The 16,179-nt window shown below is 37.3% G+C and overlaps 2 protein-coding genes and 1 long non-coding RNA gene across 4 annotated transcripts; 2 read left to right on the forward strand and 1 right to left on the reverse strand.

The window, feature by feature from the left end:
- Window positions 1-1,029: 1,029 nt before the first annotated feature.
- On the forward strand, window positions 1,030-4,609 carry LOC143459573 (uncharacterized). Its single transcript, XM_076956787.1, has 10 exons — window positions 1,030-1,098; window positions 1,707-1,761; window positions 1,884-1,999; window positions 2,359-2,454; window positions 2,539-2,720; window positions 2,828-2,929; window positions 3,028-3,134; window positions 3,251-3,376; window positions 3,545-3,631; window positions 3,720-4,609. Exons 3-10 carry the CDS (start codon window positions 1,892-1,894, stop codon window positions 4,607-4,609), a joined length of 1,698 nt encoding a protein of 565 aa, XP_076812902.1. The 5' UTR covers window positions 1,030-1,098; window positions 1,707-1,761; window positions 1,884-1,891.
- A 1,491-nt stretch (window positions 4,610-6,100) lies between these two features.
- LOC143460993 (uncharacterized) lies at window positions 6,101-10,916 on the forward strand. 2 transcript variants are annotated; one of them, XR_013117977.1, is made up of 3 exons: window positions 6,101-6,631; window positions 8,940-9,026; window positions 9,115-10,916. It is a non-coding gene; the product is annotated as an uncharacterized LOC143460993 (long non-coding RNA). The 2 variants fall into 2 exon arrangements; XR_013117978.1 differs by lacking the exon at window positions 6,101-6,631 and adding an exon at window positions 6,840-7,858.
- A 2,545-nt stretch (window positions 10,917-13,461) lies between these two features.
- LOC143460774 (uncharacterized) lies at window positions 13,462-16,139 on the reverse strand. The gene is made up of 2 exons (XM_076958398.1): window positions 15,479-16,139; window positions 13,462-15,398 (listed from the first exon to the last, which is right to left on the reverse strand). The coding sequence occupies exons 1-2, from the start codon at window positions 15,798-15,800 to the stop codon at window positions 15,055-15,057; spliced, it is 666 nt and encodes a 221-aa protein (XP_076814513.1). The 5' UTR covers window positions 15,801-16,139; the 3' UTR covers window positions 13,462-15,054.
- Between the last annotated feature and the right edge of the window lie 40 nt (window positions 16,140-16,179).

Here is a 16,179-nt window from a genome sequence, read left to right on the forward strand (position 1 = left end):
CCGAAAATATCACCAACAGCCGCAAAATCATTGTAATTTTTAGGAGCGATTTTTGAGAGACTTCTGTACGCTGGTGATTCCACTTCGATGGCAGCAATTGTCTTAAAAACCTTATAAGATTTTTCCCTCTACACAATGTTTCTTTAATGTTTTCAAAGCTGATCGTCCCAATATCATAATCACATTATTTATATGTTTTGTGTAGACTTGTTTTGAAACTTAACCAAAAGAGCACGTTTCTGCTTAAAATCATAAAAAGAAATTAATAATAATTATTTTGTAAATCGTAATGTGAGTCTACGTGAATGTACTACAGTTAGAATACAATTGCTTTACGATATGTGTCTTGGCCTAGTCTAGTCACTACATAAAGTATTACGCAATTTCTATGAAGCACGTATCTGAAATCGAAGCTCAGATTTCATTCAAAAAACTCAGCTTCATAAGGAGGCGCAAGAAATAACAAACTTTCTATAAGTTATGACTAAACGTGTTTTTACAACCAAGCTGCAAAGTGAATTGCTGTCGGTTGTCAAATATTTGGTTTCCATAAAGCAATATATCCCTCCCATTGATGAAAGTTATATGACTATATGCAAATAAATTGTTGTTCTGTGTAATATTTTTTGATTTTGCAATAGGGTGGGGCGCGAGTTTTTTGGCATCGTCAAATGGAGGCGCGTCTCTAAACGTTTAAGAACCCCTGTTAAAGCTCCCAGGACTTTGCTACTTTTTCCCGATCATTGATGTTGTGAGCGGATTTCTCGTCTTACCGTCCCATGACAGCTTACTTTTCGCTCCCTACAGTCAAGGATCACTAGTGAACGGTACGAACAACAACAGAAAAAATAACCAGTACATTTGTATAAAAATTTTGACATCTCAAAACGTTTGATGAAAAATTTCATTTTTAACTCATAATTGTTTTTGTATTTAATAACAAACAAATACAATGACTATGGTCTGTCGTCACAAAGCAAAGTTCAGTGTGAAACTAGCAAGAAAAAAAGATGTTATACTCTGGTTATTCCTACTGTCTGTCGGAAGTCAAAGAGAAAGCTCTGAAGAACTCTGTGGAATTTCATTTCGTCCACTAAGGTAAGGCATATATAATAACATTTTAAGGTTATAGTGCGTTTGTTCTGATGAATATAGGTGGTATTATCAAATAATTTAATGCATTCCTAGTAAGAGTACAAACAAGACATGGAAAAGTTGGTAGGCCTACCGTTCCAGTAGCTATGCATAGCATGGTAGGGTAGTAACTTGCCGTTACACTGTATTATAATAATGGTAACCGTTACAATGCTGTATTCTGATGATAACCATAGCTGTTACAATCCATGTTAAATTCTAGTTTACTTACTTTCCTTTGCGAATTTTCATTATCAGTATAACGTTAATTGCTAGTCATGTACGCCTAAACCTTGATCTCGTTCATTGGAAAAATTCTTGTCATTAGGGTTTATTTGCGTTGTCTATTGAGTCACACTTGCATCAATAAACGCGAAATAAAACGAAACTTTATGTCGTATGTTGCACATACCAACCAAGATCCGTGATTAACTTCATATGATAATGATTATCATACCATTGTTGTTACAGTATGGTTTTATTATTACTTTAGCAGTTACTGGTATAACATTTACTGCATAACCTGTGGCTTACAAACTAGTTACCGGTCAACGTGTTGATTTCGATTTCAGATTACATTTTCGATAACGGTTTGAAGTTTTATTTGCTGTTACTATTGATAGTCAGGTAAGCATATTCCATCTTACAGGTGATTATCGTCTTACCGGTGTAGCCTACACTTTTAATAAATTCCGTCCTTGCAATACCTTCACAACAATCAACAAAATACAAACCGTTTTCTATCTCAGGTTTAAATATGGTGACTTGTGGAAGCAAATCTGCTATTTTACCTGTTTCATTGCCAACTGAATCGAAGCCATTTGTTCGGAGGAACGGTTGGCATGCGCCTCGACACCATTATCAGGTAACAGTACTCTGACTTTTCAGATTTTGTTACAAATTTACGGCTAATTTTGCACGGGAAATTTTTTTATAAAAAGCTATACAAAGCGCGTTTAATAAAACTTCTGTAGTACTTGTGTGTAAATTGTAAATTACTGCAAGTACATGTGGCCAAACTTACATAGTAAACTTTTCACGGTAACTACTCGATAAGTTTTTGGAGGCTCGAAACCCAACGTTTTACATAAAACTGAGGGCGCTCGAGTAGAGTAAGTTAAGCATAACTTGAAATAAAACTGATAGTTTAGCGTACCATTGAATATGAATTTTGTAAGACCGAGATTTTGAAAACCTTGGTACCGGTAACTGGTTTGTTTACAGGTCATCGCCTGGTTTATCATATTCCTTTTCGCTGGAATATTTTTTGGTGTCGAAGTGCCAGCTATGCCTAGTGTCTGGCAACTGCTAGCGTACGCTGTAAGTATAGATATTGTAACCAAACATTTCTGGTAGTTATATAAACAAAACCACAAAGTTTAGTTTAATCGATTTCACGCGCAGATTATTTCACCGCTGTACCTGGCCTTGGTCACAATAATAATCATTGCCACCACAAGTGATCCGGCAGATGACCATGTTATTGGACACATATATCAGCCCTTAAGAATATTTAGGAAATTCGACCGCTCTGCAAGACCACATGTAATCGTGGATCATATTTGCTGGCTGTGCGAAGTGCCCGTGTAAGTGAAACGTTATTGTCTTAGATTGATTTCCATAATTTATACAATTTGTACAACCTTTCTCAACGATCGTGCAACAATTTCCTAACAAGATCAACAATTTTTAGTGGAAACAAAAGCAAGCATTGCGGCTCTTGTAACAAGTGTGTTGAAAACTTTGATCACCACTGCCGATGGTTGAATAACTGTGTTGGAGGAAAAAACTATCGGTGAAGTTAATTATGACTAATTTCGGATACTTACGATGCTTTTCTCGTAATATTCGACTGTTTTGCGCCAGTGCTAACACCTTTGTGTTTTTTTTTAGTTACTTCATCGGTGTAGTCGTTTGTGCGCTATGCGGCCTTAGTGCGATGGGCGTTTTCTCAAGTTTTGTGTTTGTGAACGCCATCAACTTCGAACACCTGAATCAGAGTAGGTGTTAAAACAGTTTCATTTTCATTCATGCAACGCATGCAATATGGATAGTGCATCGGCACATTCACCCACGAATGGGGGAAATGTTTTCCAAAATTTTCCCTTTTCTGTAGATGTTTGGTGGAAAAACTCATCAGTCCCATGGTTGGTGTTTGAAGTAGTTTTAGGAATAAAGCTGGTCCTCATGTTGGTCGGCCTGCTCCTATGGGGACACTTGCTATGTAGTCACATACATCTGTGTAAGTGTTTTAAATGAGGTATTTTATTACGTGTAGTAGATGTGACAGTCGCGAACTAAATGATACATTTAGTAGCTACAATTGCAACCAAATAGTACCTCACATCTGAAATAGGCTTTTTTAAAGTTATGCTGTACGTAGTAGATTGCAAGTTGTGTTATATTTTAGACTACATCGGCATGTCCTCATACGAGTACATGATTTGGAAGCGGACGAGGGATGAAACCACATCTGTTCAATCCCTCGAAACATCGGGTACATATTGAATTGAAACAATACAAATATAAAATGTCTGAGCGTAATTTCACATAAAATTTACAATTTGCAAATGTGTTGATTTCAGGTCCAGATGTCCAGCTGGTGGAGGAGACACAAACTGCTTCTCCATCTCCCAGAAGCCCTTCCATCGCTTCTGGGCGACTGGACACTAGTTCACCTCCGGCAGACCAGGGTGTAGCAGTGGCGTTGCATCAGTTGTCGAACGTGGCAATTACGGAGGCATTATCTAGCGTTGCTAATTATTTGTACGATAATGCCTCCGTTTCTGACTTGGTGGTGGAGGACGCAATATCTGTTGCGGCTTCTGACCTTTTGCCGACAGTAGCTCCGTCGATAAGTTCGCTACATGTCTCGCCATCGGTTGCTGAGCATCCGGTGGAAATAAAGGGTTCAGATCCTGCAGATTTCGGCCCTTTTATCCCAAACGTCAATCTAAGATTGGCAAAGAGTTTCGACGATCTTTCTCGGCAATCTGTGTTGGGAGAGTTCGCTCATTCCTCGTCGCGTTCTAAATCCCTTTCGGATATTGCCTATATGAGTGGCGTTTGTTTGCAACCACTGCAAGCAAGCACCGCTGTATACGTTGACGTTTGGGAGGAAGAACGTACCGAGACAATGAGTGGTGTGGACACTTCCAACGCACGTCGTCAAGAGAGTGACTCGACGCTTTCGGATATTGCTGGCGGATCCACCAATTCTCCACTGAACGAGGTGACTGGCTACATCCAGGTGAAGGACCTGATCCGTCTTCCAGTGACCAGTCTTAAACCGGCCTCGCCCAACCATGGGACAAATGAATTAAGCCAGCACATACGTGGGGATGGTCCCAAATATGTTTCCATTAATATGGAAGACATAGAAACTAAGAAAAGAAAAACGAAATCTATATTTGATCGTTTAAGGATGACACTTCTTAAAAAAAGAGGCAAAGTTCATCCGATCGCGGACGTGTGAAGCAAGTCTATCGCCAAACTTAGATTGCACTCTACGTTGTTTCATCGTCTTTTGTGATTAAACTTTTTATGCTGAATTATCATGTGCTGTTTTAAACTATAGCCTATATAGTTTATAAGTAGATGGGCCATGGAATAAAATCTGATTCCCTTTGAAATGATGAAAGTAAGCGGCTTTTACTACAATTAGTGACTCAGCATATTCGTTAATACCTGCTGTACTATTTGTCCTTGAATACTGCTCATCATCTTTAGGTCTTGTAAGCGGGCAATTGTGTTGCATCGGTTCCCAATTGTCAAGCTGGATTAGCATTTGCTTGATATATTTATAAACTTTTTCTTTGAAACAATAAAAAAATTCCTTGACATCACATCAGTTGGTAAATGTTTTGGATGGGTTGCCGAACCCAAACAAGGTCACCCTTTTTATCCCGTCATTGCCTGTGTATAAGACTGCTTACGTACTATTTTTTATATTTGTCATTATAGTTGACAACACCCAACTATACATGTTGCCGCTAACATACCGGAAAAATTTGTCTGTTCAAATCTTTTCTTTCCAATTTTTTTTTAACCTAACTTTATTGTTATAATATAGTAACATAACCTAATCTTAAAATTTCTTACAGTCTAAATTCCAATTAAAGCCTAATAAAATCAACTTTTTGTAAACCAATTCCCCTTCCGCCTATATTTCACTATGGGCTGCGTGACCTATACTAAATATAGTATACTTTCGGTGAAAAAGCCACTAACAAGCAAAAACGTGATCTAGCTTGCATTTCTCAAATGTTACTTAATCCATAATGGCTAAACTCAAGCTCCAAATTATGATTATGCCTATATCAAGTAAGTACAATAGCATTTCTTGACGTATGACTCTCACACATATTATAGTTACGGTATATACCGTACATAAAGTAGGATTGGTAGAGTTTTCTACTCAATACTCTGAATACTGCAGTGTCTATTGTAAAATACTGCTATTATAAGTTCGCACTTGTCACCTAAGTTCGAATAAACTGATCCGATTCATTGTGCAAACTTAACCGGGATGTTATTTCAGAACAGTTTTCAAAAAGGCGAAACTAGGAGTAGGTCTTCTTTCGAATGATGAAAAAAGCTGAAAAAATGATGAAAAAAGCGGAAATATTATATTTAATATGTTACTTCATACGTTTTGCTCTCATACGGCACTGCCATACTCATACTGACTCATACAGACATACTCATACTGGCACTGCCCAATGCCCCCTTTATAGGCTACGCTAGCGCAATCAGTATTACGCAATATGACGGTTTACTCTTTACTGATAGGCTTAAACTGCAACAGATGTGGACAGAAAAAATAAAAACAAATCATAATGAATTCGTAATCAACATCAAACTTAAATGTAACTTTTGCAAGGTTGTAATTAATTTTGTTGAAAAACTCTGACCTACTTGGCCCTCCATTTACTCCAGCTACACCTCTGGTCCTGTAATGAAAAAAGCTGGTCCTCATACTACAATAGCGACACTGTAGTTATTCACACCTGTACCTAAAATGAGACTTTTTCTATTATGTTATAATTGCTGAATCACAACTAGAATCGGTACGTTTAGTCGCAACTGCATATGTCACGCTCAGTCTTTTGACTCAGGTAATCTTATCCCTACTAATGAAATCAATAGACCTACCATGCAACAAGACCATCTCTATTTCTACTAGATACAGGGTTGTAAAATGATGCTTTTATTCTGTGTTTTTGTATAATATTCAGAAACATTGACAAACAACAAAAAATAGCTGAACGAACTAAAGCTTTCGAGATGTGGGTTTCCCGTAAATGCAAAAGATAACGAGGACTGTCAGAAAAACTAATGAAAAAGTCTTACACCACATTAATCAAACAGGAAGTTTACAAAAAATATTAAGTTAAGACAGCTAGCCATTCACAGGAAATCTGCTTCGTAAAGAGAAACTGAAACACCTCTCCTTCAGCAGAAAGATCAACAGAAAACATGCTCCAGGAAAACAGAGGTAGTGGACAGTTAAAATATGGATACCGCAGTGGGTTATTCCCACGTCTAATAGGAATTTCATGTGAATTTTCAAACTTCAACAAATGTTTATAATGCACATGACATGATAGCTGGTTGGTATAACCATAATAATTTCGCAAAAACCGTTTCTTTTATGCTACCATTCCATTTGATTTATGAAATAATAGCCTAAGCCCTAAGGCATAATAAAGTGACATACAAAATTTCAAGGAGCTCCGAGCAGGAATTTTCGATTAATTGGATTTTCAGTAATTTTACTTTATAATAAAATTAACAAAGAAATTTGACCTTTTTACAAGCATATACCAGGTCTTAATAGAGTAGAATTTCTAGACCAGTGATGTCCAACCTTTTATTATAGTGGGCCGCATTGTCACTTGAAATAATTCATTGGGCCGCAGAACCTATTAAATTTCAAGAAAAATGGGTACACAAAGAGCTGACTGGTACATTTTAATTAGGCTAAGGTTCACAGTTCAAAATACTACTTGGAGTGAAAATGAATAGCGGGCTGCACAAAAATCTCAGGTGGGCCGCACTGTGGCCCGCGGGCCGCAGGTTGGACATCCCTGTTCTAGACTATAGGGAAAATTCAAAAAAGTGCATAGTATTTATTAGAGGGCAAAAAACCATTTCCAATGATACAAAAAATAGCTTAAACTAATCGTTAAAGAAAAAAAAACACTTTTACACTTTTAAATCTTGCCTTAATGAAATTCATTACATGAACAATGATAGATATGCTGTTTGTAAATTTCTAGCTATTTCAAAAAACTCCATCAAAGAATCTTATCCAAACATAAATACAGTGAAGCAAATTTACGTAGCGATGCTACTGGTCAACACTAAAATGAAGAAACTTTTTGAGGGTATCTTTACTTAATTTACCTGTTAAATTATCTGAATGTCTTTTTGCATGCTGTAAGAACACTCTAACCTTTGTCGGCCGAAAGGTTTTAGAATTATAACAGAAATAGCTTACAAGAAAAGGTTTTTATCATAGATGCTCTACACTTTCTCAATAATATGATTAACGAATTACATAAGCAATACCACCGCTCATAAAATCTCTATTGAGTGGCAATCACCATATCTGGCTAAGACAACTCATCTGTTGGTTTAGTTGATTCACTTTACTAACTCTGCTCACTGAAAGAAGTACGAGCATGTGGAGCGTGAAAGTGATGGGAGTTAAAGACAATGGGTGATGCATATAGCTAAAGCTTACATAAGGAGACATGGACAAATAAACAGTGTTAATGTTAAGAAGCAGGCATTTCAAAAAGAGCACTTATCACAATAGATGCTGGAAAGCAACCTGGGAACATACTAAAAGGAGTGTTCACACGAAGTTATTCAGAGCAAGTTTTGAAATATAAATCCACAGATTCCACAAATTTTAACAAATTCTTGATTTGTTAAAGAAAGATATAAATCCACAATTTAAGTCTTTAACAAAAAATAAATTCATAAACTTCAATCAACAACCGAAAAACACTTTTACAAGAAATGATGTACTGGTATTAGAAAATACCACCCAGGCCGCTGCAAAACACATATATACATTGTACAGCAAAAAGTTAAACAAAATTCTGACTAAATGGCGTTTTGCAACAACATCTCATGGTAAAGGAAATGTTGAAGGTTTGGGTGCAACCTGTAAGAGACGAATACGAGAAAAATTCAAGCTCACCAAATAGATCTTTCTAGGTCAAGCATCAACATAGAACGAATTTCTATAACCTAATATCAACACGGCTCATTTAATTAGGGACTCAGCACTCAGGGGGGTGCTACATGCAAACGAACGGTGTAAAGAAAATGGTTCCCGATGCAAACTGGGTAGACTGTAGAAAAGAATTAAATAAGGCTTACACGTTGTTTCAAGAAAAAAACATATCTTTAAAATTACAGAACTATGCTCAGTATGCAGATAAAACATGATGTCAGAGATGTGTGGTGGTGCCCAGGAGTGATAATTATCAACAGTGTTCATCCACAAATTTGAGAAACATTCCTAAAATGGTGCTATATAAAAATATTAATTATTAGAGAATAGTCAAAATCTTCTCTAAGTGTGAAACAAAATAAACCTTGATCCAATACATTTGAAAACACACACTACAGTCAGAAAACATAAGATTTTTGTGACACATCCCGCATGGAATTTGTATTAATCCACAATTGTACTATGTGTTCTACTATGCACACTACTGCTAGTGCTACTACGTACACTACTACAACTGTACTATATGCAGTAGATTGCAAATTGTAATATTTTATAGACTACATCGGCATGTCCTCATACCAATGCGTGATATGGATCCGGAATAGGGATGAAACCACATCTGTTCAGTCTCTTGAAACATCAGGTATATATTGAATTGAAACTATACAAATATAAAATTTCTAAGAATGATTTCAAAAAAGCTCGACCATTTGCAAATGTGTTGATTCCAGGTCCAATTAATGGAGGAGACACAAACTGTTTCTCTACCACCAAGAAGCCCTTCCATCATTTTACCGGCGACTGGACACTAGTTCACCTCCGGCAGACCAGGGGGTAACAGTGGCCTTGAATCAGTTGTCGAATGTTGCAGTCACGGAGCCCTAATCTAGCTTTCCTAATTATTTGTACGATGATAATGCCTCTGTTTCTGACTTGGCGGAGGACGCAATATCTACTGTATTGTGGCTTCTGACCTTTTGCCGATAGTAGCTCCGTCGATAAGTTCGCTACATGTCTCGCTATCAGTTGCTGAGCATCCGGTGGAAGTAAAGGGTTCAGAGACTGCAGATTTCGGCCCTTTCATCGCAAACTTCAATCTAAGATTGGCAAAGAGTTTCGACGATCTTTCTCGACAATCTGTGTTGGGAGAGTTCGCTCATTCCTCGTTGCGTTCTAAATCCCTTTCGGATATTGCCTATATGAGTGGCGGTTGTTTACAACCACTGCAAGCAAGCACCGCTGTATACGTTGACGTTTGGGAGGAAGAACGTACCGAGTCAATGAGTGGTGTGGACACTCCCAACGCACATCGTCAAGAGAGTGACTCGACGCTCTTGGATATTGCTGGCGGATTCACCAATTCGCCACTGACCGAGGTGACTGGCTACACCCAGGTGAAGGACCTGATCCGTCTTCCAGTGACCAGTCTTAAACCGGCCTCGCCCAATCATGGGACAAATGAATTAAGCCTATTTATCTGTTGCAGCTTCTGACCTTTTGCCGACAGTAGCTTTGTCGATCAGTCCGCTACATGTCTCACTGTAGGTTGCTGAGCATCTGGTGGAGGTGAAGTGTTCAGTGCCTGCAGTATGTGGCCCTTTCATCCAAAACGTAAATCTAATGACAAAGAACATCAATATTTTACTCGGCAATCTGGGTTGAAAGAGTTCGCTCGTTCCTCGCCACGTTCTAAATCCCTTTTCGATGTTGCATTTATGAGTTGCACTTATTCACTATATAACTCTGAAGGCAAGCAACACCATATATATGTTATATGGATATACCATGTTGACATTGTCAACACACATTGTCACGAGAGTGACACGACACTCTTGGATGTTGCTGGAAGATCAACAAATTCGTCGCTGTCCGAGGTGACTGGCTGTAAAAAACCTGATCCACTTTAAAGTGACCTTCGGTTTCAAACCAACCTCAACCAATTATTGGATAATTGAACTTATCATCCTGCTTGTGGGGACATCTCCATGCTCACGCGCAAGGCGTCAATAAATATGGAAATTAATGAACCAAGGAAAAGAAAAACAAAATCCTCTTTATTTCATCGTTTGAAGTTTTGTAAAACCCGAACCAAAGTTGATCCGATGATGGATGTAAAAAGCAACTATTCATTATAGTGCAGAACTTGGTGCATGGTTGCTAGAGCTGGGCAACTGCTTTGTTTAAAAGAGTGCCCATCCAAAAATTCAATGAAAACATAAGCGGTGCTTTTTTTGTTCTTCTATAACAAAGAAGCTTGCTCGTTTTACTAAGTCAAATATATTTTCACTTCTGTGCATTTCCGATAACCAATCGCATTCAGATATTGCAAAGTTTTGTTGTAGAACTTGAATATAACTGTAATTTAATAAATGACATAAAATTTCAAGGAATCCAAGACTGAAAAGTTTTGTTACAGTTACACCTGCCACAAAGAGGAATAGAGTATTAAGAACCTTCTAGAACTGCAATGACCCCTATAATAATAACTGCAACATAAATTTTTATCAGCTAATTTGATAATTATCAGCACCAGTAAAATGGCTAAATTATGTAATTAAGATTTCTTTATCTAACTACTCTTATTTATTTTGTACGTTTGCAGCATTGTTGGTGCAAAAAAAAGCATTAAGCGAATACATCTTACAAAAGAGTGCACTTATGTTTTCACGCTTAATTTGAAAAAAAACATCGTACTTGACAATCCTCTCTACCAAAAGAAAAATTGTAATGCCATTTGATATCGTACACTTACTTAGTCCACGATTAGGTCTGACCCAAGGAACAAACCTTTTTCTTTCCTGGAAAACTTAGTAATTCAAAGTTGTAAAAAGGACACATTTGTGCAAGCCTAGTGCTTACTCATATCAAAGTTTTATTGCCCAAATGGCATGGTATGCAATGTCACACTAATTACAGCAACTTTCTTGTCCGCAGTCACAAAAATTAATTAGATCCATTTTTCAGTCAACTAATAAACAGCACATGCAAACACAACTAAATCCGGTCAACGAAAACTTTTACTTCATTGCTATTCCTGGCAAATAGTCAGGGTTGCCATACCGTCCTTATTTCTAAGATTTGTCCTCATTTTGAAGGTCCGTGTCTTAGAAAATATTTTTGTCCCTTTTTCTAAGAAATGTCCTTATTTTCACTTGCGTCCTTATTTTTAGGGCAGAGTTTCGTATTTTGCGCATTTTGACACCTTTAGTATACCATTTTGTACCAAACAGATACAAAAATTGAGAACATGCAAATAGTGTCTCGTTTTTTCATTTTTGGAACATTGATTGCCTTCTGTTGTGCACTGCTTAAGGTAGTATTCTTCTTTTGCTTCCTGTTCGTACTTATTTTTGAGTCCAGACCGATGGCAACCCTGCAAATAGTGATATCTGGCAATGAACCTGTCATTATGATAAATGCTCTTTGGCAAGGAATCCGCTGCACCAATTATTTATCAACTCCTAAAAGAGCGTACCTTTGCTATAGGAATAATTGTTTGCAATTTCTTAAATTGTTTTAAGTAAATCTTTTGGCAAAAAATTTTCTCTTTGGGAAGTTACTGTCTCAAAAAGGAGTTTATGCCATTTTGAGCTAGTGTTTAAGATTAGTAGAGTAAACTTGAATATTATATGCATAGGGCTGCATATTATATCCTGTAATCAACTTACTGGGCTGAACAATAGTTTCAGTGTTTTCTCCTAAAACAAAAAACCTCCCATTCACATAGCTTTAACTCTCACGTCAGATTGATGATGCGAGCCTATAGTATTCATAACATTAATCATTTATTTTCACTTATCTTAATTGTGACTTGGACAGTAGTTAAATAGTTCACAGTGAGTGTACAAAAGATATCTAAGTGACATTTCATTCAGTGGGCAGATATATAGATGTTCAAACTTTATATTATCAGTAACGATAATTTCCATTAAATTGAGAAAGCTGAATCTAAATTTAATATTTCACAATTAAGACGTTAAACTTAGGTTAGTCAGAACTGACTGCTATAGTCAGCTAGTGAAATTTCAACCCGCGCTCGCTCAAACCAATGCACGTTTTAGTTTCAGGGCCACAATACAATTATAACTAAGTGATGCGAGTGTATTTTCATTTGTTAACTGTCTGTTAATTGCTGGTTGTTTTGCAAAAACCTGTGGAAAACACTTGGTTAGGTTAAAAGTTAATTGAAAATATATTCTAAAAGCTTCAACAAATAATGTCTGCTGAAAAAAGTGAAAGGCACATTACAGTTATTAGTTAGGCCCAAGCTAGTGATATTTATTGCATTAGATTAAGTATTATAAATTTGGCATATGATGTTGGGCTTTCTCAACCACTGGACAAAGGTTTCTCAACCAGGGGAACAAGTAGAGGTCATGCTAGTAAGCTAGTGTAGTAGTAGGGGGAAGACGAGGCAAAGTGGGACACTTAAGTTTCTCATGTTTTTGTGTTTGCTGTGGAAAATTAGCAACGTGAAGGCTACTGCACAAGCACAAGTGGAGTAAGAAGTATTTTGAAATAAACAATCTACATTTTTTATTGATGAACAGTGGCCAAACACCATGAAATGTTGAGAACGACTAGCTTAGACTGATGCAAATAGGTAGTAGTGTAGCGGCCGTTGGGTGTTTTGTTTGTTTGTCGCTGGCTGGCGCCCTCGCGGTGCTCCCAGCACATGTTTATTTAAGCACTGTTAGTTCGTTTTACTGCCTCTTTTCCGTTTTGCACTGTCTGAGCGCAGGACATCAGTTCGATAAAAGACTTGAAGTAAGAAGGTCGTACTTGTTTTTCCTTTAATATATGAGCGAAGGTAACAAACAACTGAGTAGCAACCTTCTGAGCAAAGGAGTCAGCATCGTAACAACGCAGCATCGCAACAGCAACGTACAAGCTCTACCTTCGCCATAGTAGAACTCCAATACAACGGATGCCTATATAACGGTTAACCGTATATATCGAATGAAAATTCTAGTCCAGATGGTTTCCTATTCTTTTTAGTGGATTTCAACTCGCTTATAACGATACATTCTCTAGTCCCTTTGAGAAAAAAACAATGCAAAATACCTCGGATATAACACTGTGCTGCGTTTGAAAATTTTTTTTCATAGGTCAAAGATGTTTTAACTGTTTCTGAATCGATTTTTTGCGCTGAACTCAAAAATGCAACCAGTTTTTTTCAATCAGGTCAAGTTTTTTTTCTATCACATATTTAATTATGCTAGCTTTGGTCGTTATTGTGCACAAAGAAACTAATTTCTGGGGTAGCTTAATTGGTCATGCATGTTGTCAATTTTCGCAAGATGGTATTTTTATTTGAATGTAAGGTTTTTGCAATGACAGCCATTTTAAATACTACAAAAATATAATGACACAGTTGAAATAAAGGCACTTACAACTAACCAAGAAAGCTTCCTAACACATAAATTTGTTCAACGGCGCTCAACCTAAAAGTAGAAGTTAATATGTTACATTATAGACACGTAAACACTTAACATCACAAATGTGTTTTAAATGTGAAATACTTGCAAACATCAATGTGTGAAATAAAAACGAAGTGTTCAAAATAGCTTAACACAGAAAGCGTTGTGCGGCACATGATGATATTACGACATTAAATGCAATAACAATATAAATACAAATGATTTATGCTGACAAAAAGTGTTGCTTCAAAGATTTTCTTCTATGTGTGGTGTTGGGAAGATCTCTTTTTAAGCACCAACAGTAATCTGCAAGCATGTTTACATCCCAGCATCCTTGGTACCTTTCTTCCATATGGCGAAGGTCTTGGTGGAATCTCTCTCCCTGTTCTTCGCTGTAGTCACCACAGTTGTCAGGAAAGTAATCTAAATGCGAACTCAGAAAGTGCATTTTCACAGACATCCGGGCTCCAAGGGATTGAAAACTTTCAAGCAGCTCTTTAACCTGTGCTTCATAATCAGGGATTCTATGCTTTCCAAGGAAGTTTGAAATTACTGCTCGAAATCCTGTCCATGCTCTTTTTTCTACTGCACTCATGTGTGCAGTAAAACCTTCGTCTTTCATCAGCTCACGGATCTATAGCCCATCAAAGACTCCTGCTCGTAGCTTCGCTTCAGAGATGCGGGGAAATTTCATTTGTAAGAACTTGAAGGTTGGGCCATCTTTATCAAGTGCTTTGGTATAGTTTTTCATGAGACCAAGTTTAATGTGGAGAGGTGGCAAAAGAATATTTTGTGGATCAACTAAGTAAGCAAATTTGACATTTTTAAAACCAGGTGTAAAACTTGTTCTGGGTAGCCAGCTAATTTGTGTGTAGTGGCGATCATCAGCCCTCGAGTCCCACAGACACAAAAAACATGGATGTTTAGTGTAACCGGCCTGTAACCCAAGAAGTATTGAAATCATTTTTAAGTCACCACATATTTTCCATTTGTGTTGGCTATACTGAAGAGATTTCAAAAGGTATTTCATGTCTTCATAGCATTCAGTGAGCTTCACTGAATGTCCAACAGGAACAGAACCAATCTTATTGCCATTGTGTAGTAATACTACCTTCAAACTCTTTACAGATGAGTCCAAAAACAATCGCCATTCTGCCGAACTGTATACTATGCCCAAAGCTGATATTAATCCTGAAACATCTTGACATCATCTAGGGAATGGTCTTCGTCATAATTGAAATATTTTCTAAACTATTTATCTTCATACCGATACCAGAAATATGTGGTGCATGGAGCTAGCAAGTTGTTCTCACGTAGTCGTGATCCTAGGAGCTGAGCGGATTCTTTGGTGAGATTTAAATCTCGGGTTAGGTCATTCAGCTCAAGCTGTGTAAGAGGCTTCGGTTGACTTGTACTTTGCTCTGCATCCCATGTGTCTTGTTCACTTGCTTTGCTCGCTGCAGATGAACAACACTCCATTTCACTTATTTCTCCAGGTGGTTCTGGAACAGGAATACCAGGGCCATGTGGTACTGGTTTCATGGCTGAAGGAACATCAGGGTACTTCACATGTTGTTTGTTCTTCCGGTTTATTCCTAAAATGAAAAAGAACACTTTTACTCTTAAATCAAGCAATTAATGAAAATGCCTCCATACAGTGCAAGTATCAGCATACCTTGTAAGTTGGTCATGCAAAAATAACAATCAGTGACATGGTCTTTTCCTTCTCTCCATATCATAGGAATACCGAAAGGAAGGCTCTTTATTTTCTTTAGGCTCCATAATCTCAAGTTTTCAACGCATGCTCTACAACATATGTGCGGAGCAAATGCCTTGTCCTGATCGCCTAGTTTTACTCCAAAATACGCATAATATGCTTTTTTAACAAACTGCGTAATTTTTGCTTGGCGACTGCGCAGGGTGACCTTGCCACATATGTAACAGAACCTGTCTGGATCATTTTTGCACTTTCTCATTGTACTGTAAAAACAAATCATCTAAACTGCACACTAAACTAGCCTGTAAAAACAAGTTCAGATGTTTAACTTTTCAAGCACCAGGTGTATTCGTTATGTTCTTCTCATTGTGATGTCACTGAAGTTTCATCAAAACTTAATTCAAAAACTAAATCATTTTTATGACACCACAAATCTCAATCGCAAACGCTGAAAGCTGAAGTTGTCAAAAATTTCAAACGCAATTTGCCAAAAAACTAGACCTGATTGAAGAAAACGGATAACAGTTTTGGATTCAGCATCAAAAAGTACACTAAGAACCGTCAATACTTTATTAACCTAAAAATTAACGCAGCACAGTGATAATCATACATTCATCAAATGCAACGAAAGTGATTGTTGACAGCACACTTGCTATTAT

The sequence above is a fragment of the Clavelina lepadiformis genome, chromosome 5 (genome assembly GCF_947623445.1).
Source record: "Clavelina lepadiformis chromosome 5, kaClaLepa1.1, whole genome shotgun sequence".
Taxonomy (NCBI): Eukaryota; Metazoa; Chordata; class Ascidiacea; order Aplousobranchia; family Clavelinidae; genus Clavelina; species Clavelina lepadiformis.

Bases quoted from the DNA above. Each gene is read 5' to 3' on its own strand.
- LOC143459573 (XM_076956787.1), top strand. From the start codon at position 1,892: ATGGTGACTTGTGGAAGCAAATCTGCTATTTTACCTGTTTCATTGCCA. The intron at 3,377-3,544 runs GTAAGTGTTTTA...GTTATATTTTAG, and splicing joins ATGTAGTCACATACATCTGT to ACTACATCGGCATGTCCTCA. The intron at 3,632-3,719 runs GTACATATTGAA...TGTTGATTTCAG, and splicing joins TCAATCCCTCGAAACATCGG to GTCCAGATGTCCAGCTGGTG.
- LOC143460774 (XM_076958398.1), bottom strand. From the start codon at position 15,800: ATGATTTGTTTTTACAGTACAATGAGAAAGTGCAAAAATGATCCAGAC. The intron at 15,399-15,478 runs GTATGCTGATAC...TTTTCATTTTAG, and splicing joins TTGCATGACCAACTTACAAG to GAATAAACCGGAAGAACAAA.